Source organism: Oryza glaberrima, chromosome 2 (genome assembly GCF_000147395.1).
Source record: "Oryza glaberrima chromosome 2, OglaRS2, whole genome shotgun sequence".
NCBI classification, from domain to species: Eukaryota; Viridiplantae; Streptophyta; class Magnoliopsida; order Poales; family Poaceae; genus Oryza; species Oryza glaberrima.
Genome location: NC_068327.1, coordinates 7992363 through 8004092, shown reverse-complemented (window position 1 = coordinate 8004092; position 11730 = coordinate 7992363). Strand labels below are relative to the sequence as shown.

At 42.1% G+C, this 11730-nt stretch overlaps 2 protein-coding genes across 2 annotated transcripts; one reads left to right on the top strand and one right to left on the bottom strand.

Annotated features, from left to right (window-relative positions):
- The first annotated feature begins 374 nt into the window (after positions 1 to 374).
- Positions 375 to 4158, top strand: LOC127761871 (uncharacterized). Its single transcript, XM_052286207.1, has 8 exons — positions 375 to 561; positions 772 to 917; positions 1440 to 1674; positions 1785 to 1841; positions 1945 to 2204; positions 2426 to 2635; positions 3075 to 3161; positions 3787 to 4158. Exons 1-8 carry the CDS (start codon positions 375 to 377, stop codon positions 4156 to 4158), a joined length of 1554 nt encoding a protein of 517 aa, XP_052142167.1.
- A 3303-nt stretch (positions 4159 to 7461) lies between these two features.
- Positions 7462 to 11335, bottom strand: LOC127761963 (uncharacterized). Its single transcript, XM_052286299.1, has 6 exons — positions 10534 to 11335; positions 10215 to 10291; positions 9981 to 10041; positions 9594 to 9828; positions 9119 to 9500; positions 7462 to 8833 (listed from the first exon to the last, which is right to left on the bottom strand). Exons 1-6 carry the CDS (start codon positions 10955 to 10957, stop codon positions 8399 to 8401), a joined length of 1614 nt encoding a protein of 537 aa, XP_052142259.1. The 5' UTR covers positions 10958 to 11335; the 3' UTR covers positions 7462 to 8398.
- Positions 11336 to 11730: the final 395 nt, after the last annotated feature.

The window sequence follows — 11730 nt, the reverse complement described above, 5'->3', positions numbered from 1 at the left end:
CAAGATCTTATAAACTTTTATAAGATTAGCTCTAATCTTATCCAACAAAATTATGTGCTGCAATCAAAGAGGCCAAATTTTCACATCCCGTGTGCGCCTCCGTTACCGCGAAAACAAAATGCCTGCCCCGCCACTTTTTTTGATGCTAAAAGTCATTTATGCCCATACCAGCTATTGAACTGGCATATCCCAGAGGTCAATTTAGGACTTTTACTCACTCGAGTGTGACACATATATAGGTGAAGCTGAAGCTAACCCTAGAATCATTCCCACTCCCTCCATTTGCACAACCGCCGGGCAAGAACAACCTTCTTGCAGATCTTGCTCGGCTTCCAAACCGGCCACCCCTTTGCTTCCCTCCCAGGAGCAAGACGATGGCGCCTGGGAGGAAGATGCTCAGCGGCAAGAACAAGCCTCCCCACCCTCCTTCTGTCCTTCCAGATCCTGCGGCAACCCCTTGCCTCCCTCCTAGGAGCAAGACGATGGCGCTTGGTGGCAACATCACACATTCCCGCCATCCTTCGGTCCTTCCAGATGAAGCGGCCGCCATGGAGATGCCAGGTACTTCTCAGCTCATCCTCCTTAGGGTTTCGAGGCTTGGATTGGGCGGCCCTGGATTGGGAGGTGGGCGCTGGGAGATGAGTCTGCGCGTGGGGTAATTTTCGGTTTCTCGATTTAAAACTTTCCAAATTGTCAATCTGGTGGTGTAGGGGGACTATAGGTTTCTAACTAATTTCATACCCACTGAATATAATTGCAATGTATGTGCAGAAGAGGAAGACATGGACTTAAGCACGTCGAGGGCTCGGAATATCATGAGGAACAATCGATTTGCTAATCAGCTGGGTATCCGTAAACTAGCACAAATATTCCAGAGTTCAGTTGCAAAGAAGAAAGCTGTTGGCAAAAAGTCAAAGGTACCAACTTTAGTACTAAACTCTTCTACTAATCAATATCTCTAATTGACTGAGCTATGCGTGTTTAGTGAGATTCAATACATGTGATGTAGTTTAGATGCCACTTATATTTTGCATATGAATTCTTTGATCTACTTGGTTAAACATGTTGAACAATTGCAGTATTGCTTGTGCCAATAGCTGGTTCATAGCACTGAATCCAAACTTAATGGTTGGTCATAGAGTATGAAAAATATGATTAATCTGTGGGGAGAGTACTCTATCCCTTACGTTTACAGTTGGTACAAATATATTGTTAGTTAGTCCCTGCCTTAGATGGACTCCGGCATAGTTAGGCAATTTTTTTGGAAACTATTGTCAAAGACGTAAGATCAGGTCTTAGATATGTTGAGTTTGCATTCTGAATTTTACATTTATATTGATATTCTGTGTGACATATTTATTCGCAGTGGATATTTAAGGAAGTTTTTCATGACTTTGTTTCTGCAACTTATTTGTACATGTCTTTGTTTGCTTTGTGAGGCTTTGTTACTAGGGGAAGATGTGGCCATCACTGGTGATTGTGTCACAACTGGAACAGGAAGAGCATCTAAGAGAGTGCTAGCACCTGAAAATCTAGAAGAAACAATGAGATACACTAGGCAAAGGGCTATGAAACAAGTGTCCACTACTAGCCTGATTGAAGCCACAGAGGTTGGACTCGAACCTGATTTGTCTGCAAACCAGAATCAGGGTGACACTAACAATACTGGACAAGGCAAGTGGCCACCCTACTGTTATTTTATTGTCAATATGTGTGGTATGCTACACTCATATTAAGTGCAGGGATCTTCTTATTAACATATGTTTAAAAATGTATTTTGTTAGGCAACCTCACTTTAAGTACAGAACTAGAGCCAATGGGATTGAGCACTACTCAACAAGGCAAGTAACTTGGATTCTTGTTCTTTTGTCCTTATATGTGCTATGCTTCATTCATATCAAGTGCAGGATATTTTTATTGACACTTGTAAATGTTTTATGTTAGGCACCCTCACTGGCAGTAGACAAGTGGAGACAAGGGGGAAGAGCATGGGCAAAGAGATTAATTCCATAAGCAAAGGTTTAGGGACCATGATACCAATCATTGTCAAGGAAGGGAAAAAAAGGCTAGAGGCTCCTATGCAAGGTGCAAAGCTGGCCTCAGAGAGTGGGATCATAATCAGGCAGCATATACCAATATATCCAAGTTGGACAGACTACAAGAATGATAGTAGTCAACTTGATAACTTAAAGGGCAAATTGAAGGTAAGGCTCTGTTCAATTGAATCAATGCTACTGTATGTGCTGCTAGCATTATATAAGTAAAAATAGGTGCACATTTAAATAAAACTAGATGCCCAAGGTGCAACTAGGTGCACCTTTAAGAAATAATACATTAGCCATATCGAACATTACATATAATTATTGTAGTTCCTTTCTACTTTCTACTTTTGTTGAAGCTTAATGTTATGCTATTTGATGAGTAGGGAAAATTCTCCATTGATATCCACAGCGATCCTGTAATAGCTGCAATGGAAGACATCCTAAGGTGTGGAACACGCCAGATGAGGTATAGGCTCAAAAAGTACTTTGATGGGGTACCTGCTAATCAAGTGAGGACTACATCGCCCTTGAAGTGTATGACCAATGAGCAATGGACAAAATTGGTAGATATGTGGTCAAGCCCAGAGCACAAGGTACTGTTTAGCAGATTTCATTTTGTGTGAGCTTATTACTTGGATTCGAGCACAAATTCATGTTTGGCTGGATATACACATATTGGATATGAGGTACATTTGAGATCTTTTGAATCTGTCAGTAGGAATTGGAACATGCCAGCTACATCTGATAATTATAGATTTATTATAGCAGTTTTCAGATTGACTATAAGATAATTCATGTAATCTTCCTGAGTTTTTTAAACCACGTAGCTTCCTAAGATACATCAACATAAATTTGATAGTCAGGTGGCAAAATAATTATTCCATAGTCCAGTTTATAGCTCTGTTTGGATCAGCTCTATTTGCATTTTTAATGTAATAGTGACTTGCGAAAACAAATGAAAATGAGGTTGCATGGAAATGACAGATGCATAGTGGTTCTATTACTAATGCTATGTAATTGTGTCATGTGCAGGACAAATGTGCCAAAAACCAACTGAATCGTGAAAAAGTTCAGTTTCAGCAGCGTACCGAATCTCGGTCTTACATTGCACATGCCTATGTCGTGGTAAGAAAAAAAATGATGATGTCATCTAGTTGGATGTAGTTTTTGTGTTTCCTGATGGAGGTGTTCAGATCCAGTGGAGATATATATCTGCATATTGATAGTGGCTCTGCATAATGCTATATGATTTAAAGCTTTAGTAGGGAGAGTAGCATATTATCTCACACTTTGACCACGTAAAAATATGCTCATGTTTTATCCATAAATTTGTATCAATTTGGTTTGATTGCTCTTGTCATTCTTATACTTATTTGGGGTGACATCAATTAAGTTTATACATGGCAACCATTGTCAATGTTTAACAAAAAGACTCAATGTCAACTGGAATGCTTGTTCTGGAGGACATGTTTTTGTGTTATCTATGTACTTTAACATAACCATTACTCATGCCATCTCTCAACATTGCAGAAGCAAGAAAAATACAAAGACAGTGAGCCCACTGCAATTGATCTCTTTAAGGAGTTGCATTGCAGCAAAACTAAAGGTTTTAGTGAACCTGTGAAGAAAGCTATAGTAAGTACTAAGCTATTACCTCTTCTTTTCTTCTTTTATTAAATACCTTATGCAATGAACCTTTATTTATATAATAATGCAAAACTGAAACTACTTTGATTGCTAGGAGGATATGCATGCCCGGGAAGCCCTCACTTCACCATCAGTAGAAGATGGGCAGCAAGCTAAGACTTCTATTGAAGCTGTTTCCAAAGTGTTGCCAAAGTCAAACACATTTTTGCGCAACGTCGGAATTCAGCAGCCCGCTGCTAAGATAACCATTGTGATGAAAGAGATACAAGCTGAACTAGATGCAAAGAAGCTAGAGTCTGCAGTACTTCAGGAGGAGCTTGAAAGATTGAAGGCACAGGCACAGGAATCTGATGTGAAAGTGGAACAACAAGCTGAGGAGATTGAGAGCTTGAGGAAGATGGCAGCAGATACTCAGAGCCTCCTTCGACAAATAATAGCATTTGGACAGGGTCAGATCAGTCCTCCCTAAGCTAGTTGTATGCTCAGGTACAAAGCTTTAACTTGTCTCTTGTGCACTTGTATCCTCAGGTACTGTTTCATTGGTGGTTGAATTTTTTGTTCATGGTGTGTGTATCAAAATTGCCTATTACTCTGCCTATTTCAATTTACTTGCTGGATTGTTTATAGTTGTTGTTACTGTGAAATTAGATACTGTTTAGTTGTGACTGGAAAAGAGTCATTTGATTAATTGATCTAGATACTCTATTTTTTCTGGATTATTAGCTGCAAAAGAGCCATTTGTTTGGATTTAGTTGTGAGTAGAAAAGATCCATTTGTTTGGACTTGCCGGAAAAGAAGCATATCAAGATACTGTTATTACTCAATTTACTTGCTGGATTATTACTCTTTAAACACTGTTTGTTCATTTGTTTGCCTCCAAGTCCAAACAAAATGGACTTTTTATTCACCAGCAACTGAAAACATGCACCTTTTGATGGCAGGAATGAGGTGACTGAGCTTGGAATTTGATGGCTGGTGTTAGTGTAGTTGAACTTGGTGGTGTATGTGGCTGCTATTGTATGGTGTATGTTGCTGCTAGCTGCTAGTTGCTTGCAAGTTGGCGCTTTTGGTGGCCGGAGTTATTTTTTCATTGGTTGCTGGAACATAGGATTTTTTGGCACTAGTTGCTGGCTGCTGCAGGATGCAGGCCGGAAGTGCAGTGGGTGCTTGGTGGAATTTTTTTTGCTGGCTATTGGCAAGATGCAGGCTGAGACTTAGTAGTGGCTGCTAGGTGGAATTTTTTGGTGCCGGAACTTGGCACTACTTGTAGTAACTTTGGTAGTCGGTTGGGACTTGTGTAGTTCGATGGTGGATGGGTCATTTTGTATTCATGTTCTGTGCTTTTGTATGGAACATGTTGGAAACTATATTCTGGAACTTGCTTTTGTATGGGCTGGAAAATTAATTATGGCTAGAATGTGATTATAATATAATTATGCAAATGGTTGTGGTTTATATTCTGTGATTGCTTTTTAATTGGGCTGGCCCATAGTATGGGCTAGAATTGTACTATTGGGCTATAATGAAAAAAATTTGTAGTTGGGTCAAAAATATATGGGCCAATGGGGCTGATTGTAATTGAAAATAAAAAAGCCCATGCTATATGGGCCGAATGTGAATTGCCACGTCATTTGCCAGATCACCCGCCTTGTCATCTGCAACATCACATGTCATTATACGCGTGGCATTATTCGGTTCAATTTGTTATGACGAATTTGTCTCGTCATTCATCAATGACAGGAGAACTTTCGTCACTGTATCAATGACGATGTCCTCTGGTGGTCACAGAAGCTGGTTAGTGACCCACCTTCTGTGATGACGGCCATTTCGTCACTGCAGGCAGGCAGTGACAGGAAACAGGCTGTTATCGTCATAATGTAATCGTCACAGAAGCCCAGAATTCCTGTAGTGGATGCAAATTAACTCACTCGTGAGGGGTGGCTTGATCTTCACGACAGTAGGTTTGAAGCAAGTGGCACCGGCATAAACCGTGACCTCGAGGATAACTAGTTGCGAGCAGCAAAATGATAACTAGTTTTACACGTGCCAAAGTTGGATGCAACCAAGTGGTGAGGGTGAGAATGATCTAAAGCCTCCTGGACTATGACCCGTCAAACCGAGCAATCACAAAACCACAATCTAGGACTAATCTACACAAGAGATCCGAAAGCCAAAAGCACGAATTAGGGGGCACCAAAGGAGCCTTCTCACAAGTCCTAAGAAACTCACAATTACAAAGGAGGTAAGGCACTTATGCAGTCTTTAGCAATCTCTCATACAAGAGATTTTCAATTGAATAAAAGTTCTCTTGTGGATATAATGGAGAGGTATTTTCACTAGGAACAACCCTCCTAGCTTAGCGTGAACATAAGAAGTCATGTTCTGGTGGTCAAGGCTAACATAAATGAGAATGCTCAGAGTTTTCTCGGGTTCATGCACAACCCTTCAACTCCTGCGTAGCCTTCAGTAAAATAGTCCAACTCCTCATTGGAAAATGCTATCAAGGTGGGGTTTATTGCATTGGAAACTAGACTTGGTCCTCTTTCCAACCATGTATGCCATGCACCCCATCTCTTTGATTGGCTGGGCTACACAAGCCTTGGAAGTTGACTTGTTGCAGCGTAAATTATCTTCTCGTTGGCGTAAAAAGCTGCTGATAGTGTATGAGTTGATTCCTACTCGGCGTAACCCTTGTCGTCCTCGATGTAACCCATCTTTCTTGGTGTAGTGATCATGTCTTCGGTTGTAAACCTTAGCAATACAAAGTAGAGCATTTAGATAGTATAAAATTCTCACTAATATTTGGGTTAAGTTGAGCAAAGAGTGAGTTCATCTCTTGTTGTATTTTCCTAGTACGAATGCGCGTAATTGGACAATGGAATGCATGATCATTCTTGCTGAGACATAATCTTTCAACTTGGTTTACGCCATCTTTATTTTCATCATGTGATGTATGACGTAAATCATCACCCTTGTTTACGTCATGTTGATGTACGTGTGGAGCTAGGATGTCCTCATCAAGGGAGGCGATTAAATCAAGAGCAACAGAGGCAAAATAGACTTATTTCTCATGTTTAACACATTTCTAGGCCTCCTAGTACACGATCGATCACATTCTCGCCGCCCGCAAGATCATCGACATCCATGTCCTGAACCGTCCAGCACACCCACATCTTTGAGCAGGCCAACCAACGGGCGCTCCCCCTATGGATCTTTTTATTTTTGGTACGCTTGCATGTGATGCTCCATTACCACATAGTTATATCTGAATAGCACTTATAGATTAGCATCTTGTGTAATTACATCAGAATTTCTTCTCGGAATAGATAAAAAAAGTTCACTGTTTACCAAATTATAAAATCTACTCGGTAATATTCCTAGATGAATAAAAAATTCCACTTAGAAACTTTCTAGTACATAATTAAAAAAATCTACTTAAAAACTTTATACACATAATTTTTTTACAGAAACTTTACACGTATAAACTTTATGTATAAAAAATTTATATAAATAAACTTTACATACAAACATTTCGACATGTAAAATTTTTGCATACGAATTTTTGATATGGTGTTGATTAATATATGAAATATATGTTAAAATATGAAATAAATGTTCAATATATTAATATTGGACCTAAAATCAGCCCATTAAATAGTACAAAGCCATTGCTCTAGCAAGAAGCGCTAACACACCCACATGTCTACCCAAATTCGAAGGAAAAGCAAAAGCTGCTCAAAACAGAAAAGTATCAGCTAGAGAGGAAGGAGGCACAATGGTTTCTCAGAAGTGACAATGGTTTAAATATTTTGTAGAGGCTTTCTCAGAAGTGTTAACTGGAATAATTTTTGAAGGTTTGATGGCCTTTATACATCATTTTTCCTGAATTGAGTGATTGATCATTAGCTATTCATCTACCACTTATCTTTTTATCGTGAGAAATGTCTACAGACACTTTTAAAAAAGAATATATATGTCATAACATTGTATGTCTACAAACGCTAAAAAATGTTTCAACACGGAGGGAATAATTTCTAAAGTGTCAAACCTGAAAATTATACACTGGTGCCTGGTGGGCATACTTACGACTGCAAAACGATAAAAACAAGTAGTACTAAATTAGGCACAAAAGTGCATGTAATTTATCCAGGAAAATAAAAGTAAAAGAAATGGTGTAGTGAATTTATACTAAAGTTTGAGCTACTAATTGTGCAAGCTTAGGCTACACACATTGCGCCAGTCTAGGTGACTAGCAACTAAGAAAAATCGCACAACTTATAGATAAACAGATCGAAAAAGTAAACAATTTAATACATATTAAATTAATGGCACATTAGATTAGCTGGAACTTCTGCACACTGATACTTATGATCTCTTGTGATGGTTTAGTTTCCCAAATATGCTGTCACAAAAGAACAAGCTAAGTGATTTGATCATGCATGCATACATATCTAGAGAGAGGCATGCATGCAGACTAACTCCCTAGAAGACAATAACCAAGCATTAAGCAAGCATGACCATGACATATATATCTATGTACTGAGATAAAACTACTGGGTAGAGAGATGGACAAGAGGTTAAAATTAATTAACAATCTTATTGCTGTCATTTTGCATGGTGCAGTGTGCAGTTTTTGGAAGGCACTTGGGGTGTGTGTGTGTGTGGTGGTGGGGGGGGGGGGGGGGGGGGGACAAAGTACTTGAAAGATCTCACTCCAATGCCCTGATCGACATGGTCAGATCCAAAGTACTCTGCCCCAGATCACCGGCCTCCTCCTCACTGCTTCCTATTGTTGTCTTTTCCTGCTTCTGCTTCTGCTGCTCCATGGACAAATCCATGGAGGAGAAGTTCGCCGCTGCTGCTGCTGCTGCCGGCGGCGAGAGCGAGAGCGAGATGGACAGCTTGTTCTTGCAGCGATCCATATTCTTCTCTGCTTCTTGCTCGCCTGAAATGGCGGCGGTGGTGTTCGTCGTCGTCGTTGACGTCTTGCTCCTCTTGGCCCCGCCGCCGTCGGCGGCGGGGGCGGTCGTCGGAGACAAGGTGAGCTGCAGGTCCGGTGGTGACCACTCCGGTGGCCGCTTGCCGGCCGGCGTGGTCGTCGTCGTCGGAGTCGTCCTTGGTTGTTCTACATGCTTCTGCTGATGCTGAACCACACATGCAATGTCGTGATAAAAAAAAAGTTAGTTAGTTTACGTTGTCAAATGGGCGCGCGTGTCAGATAGAGATTCAGAAATGACTCGATGCTTGTCATTCTCTGTTCCAAAATAATAATAAATTGAACATTGAGTATTGAGTATATGAAATTTATGAAATGTCTAATTTATTTTTAGATTGCTATATTTTGGAATGAACGGAGTACAGCGTTCGTCGACGTGGAGAATGATAAGATGATATGCATGGATAAATACGAATGGGGGGCATGCACGAACCTCGAGGCGGCGGGAATCTAGGGCTTCATCGATCACCACGGGATCCGACGACGACCTGTTCTTATTACCGCCGCCGCCGGCGTGCCATCCAAACGGAAGACGATGGTGATCACGTCCCGGCGGCGCCACGGCCGCCGCAAACATCGGCGGCGGCGCCGCCATGGCGGCCCTCGTGATGAGCGGCAGAGACGTCGACGACGCGCCACCGTTCCCGGTGTAGTAGCCGAATCTCTCCGCTAGTCTTTGTCGCTCGCCGGCGACGTCGGCGACCGCGCCGGCGGCTGAAGGCCACCGCCTGATCGCCGCGGTGGTCGACGACGACGACGACGGATTCATCGTCTCCTTCCGCTGGTGGTTGAAGCTGAACGACCACTCTTGGTTCCTTCAGATTCAGAGACCACACACACTCGCAGAAATTAGGGTTTCGTACGTCTCGGCAGAGAAGATACGAACTTAGCTAAGGCACTTTGATTACCTGAAACTGCTGTTCTTGAAGTCGAATGTTTGCATCGTCGCCATCGCCGGAGACTGCCGGTGTTGGAGGAGTCCGTACAGCCGGCTGGCCTCCGGCGGTAGGCCGCCGCCGCTTCTCGAGGAGAAGAAACCGCCGTGCTCCGGCCTGGAGGAGGAGAGCGCGGCGGCTCGCTGGAGGAGCATGTCGTGGAAGCGTCGATCGCCTCTCATCAGATGGAAATCCATTGGAGAGAACACTGCAAAATTAACCACATGAGGAGAAAAAAATTAATCATGAAAAAAAATGTACAACCTCTTGAGAAAAAGATGAGACTAATGAAATAAATTGATGTGCAGAGATGTGGAGAGAATTGGTGTGTGCATGCATGATGATGGAAAGTTATTAAACCTGAGGCGATGGCTCCTCTGATCTGGCGACCCTCGTGATCTAACTTCTTGCTTCTATACATCTGAAACAAAAATTAATGGATCAAAAATTAGTTGGAAACTTGGAATCCATGCATGCTAATTAATCCATGAGAATTAATGGAATTGCGAATATACGAGGTAGATATCGACTACGAATTAAGAATCTAGCTCTTTAACTTGTAGAAATTCTAGAGCAGTTTAGAGCATCATTTACCTGCAAGTGGCTTTTTACATGAGCAATGCTGAGCCCCCTAACATTCATCATCTGAAGCACCAACTTAGGAGTTGCTCCTACATCAACACATGCAAATCATCGGTGAGAAAACAATAAAAGCACAACAAGAAATTGGAGTTTAGGACTCAGAAGAAAAGCAAATAATCCATAATTGCAAGAGATGCAGGCAGCTACACACATACATATATACCATGTGATAAAAGTTCTAGCAGTTTCTGCTATGTTAATATGAAACATCGCACTATCTGGTGTTGCTCGTTTCAAAAGAAAAAGAAGATGAAGTTTTTAGGCTACTTACTCTCTTGGCCACCGAGCCTCTCAACGGCGTGGACAAAGGCCATGTGGAGGTCCGGTGTCCACCGGAGCCGAGGCAGCTTCGACCGGTTGTACTGCCGCACCGATGGCACCCTCTGCTCTCCGCCGTTGATCCCCTCCAACCTGCCGCCACCGCTATCCTTGTCGCCCTTCAATTTGCTCTCTGAAACGTTATTGGTGCTGCTGTTGTTGCTGGAGCTCCTGCTTCCGGCAACATCGGTGGTGCTACCACCATCATCGTCGTCGTCGTCATCCTCCTCATCTTCGTCATCTTCATCATCGCCGACTTCTCCCTCCTCGCTCTCGACATCCATAACTTCCTCGTTGAGGTCCAGCTGATTTCTACCAATCGATCTCTTCAGCTCATCATCCTCAACAATCTCAACTAGCACTTCCTTCTCCTTCATCTCTCTCAGGCTGATGCTGATCAGCCTTCTCTAGGTAGCTATCTACCTCTCAAGCATCTTACCAAATCTTCTACTTGATCTCTTTCGATCTACACTGCCATGGCTGGATCGGAATCGTATGCGCGTGCAGGTGGAATAGCTAGGAAAGGGGAAGGAAGAAGGGGATGAAATGAGGGAAGCAATGATATGTAGTAGTACTGGTGGAGAGATGGGGAAGAAGCATAAGCAAGCTAGCTACTGGCTAATGATGTGTGAATAAAATAAGAGGGAATTGGACAAGCATTCTCCTCCTACATTGACTGGTTTTGAAACACTGTTCCAAGCTAGAAATTATATCTCTATCCTCAATATAATCCTGACCCTGTCCTTGTGTTTGGTATGCACACCTATGCAAAGGACACACACACATATATATACGCACACACAAACAGAGAGAAGCTAAGCTAGCTAGAGAGAGGGAAACTACACATCAGGTTAAAGCAGATTACAACAGCCAAAAAGGCTACAAATTAATTAACTTAGTAGCTAAAGACAAGAGCTTTTGGTGAAGGTGATCATGGACTAAATGGTGGAAGCATACTTTACATAGCAGCAGTGAGATCCTTTTCTTGGTTTTTTTTGCTTTCCTATTAGGTTTTGCATGCATCCATGCACGAGTGAGTGTGAGCTGAGCTGAGCAGCTGAGCTAGCCTCTGGTTAGTTCATGTGACCCAATCTGCCAATCTGGCTGGATTCCAAAAGCATTTCTTTGCCCTAATAGTTTTCTCGCTTGG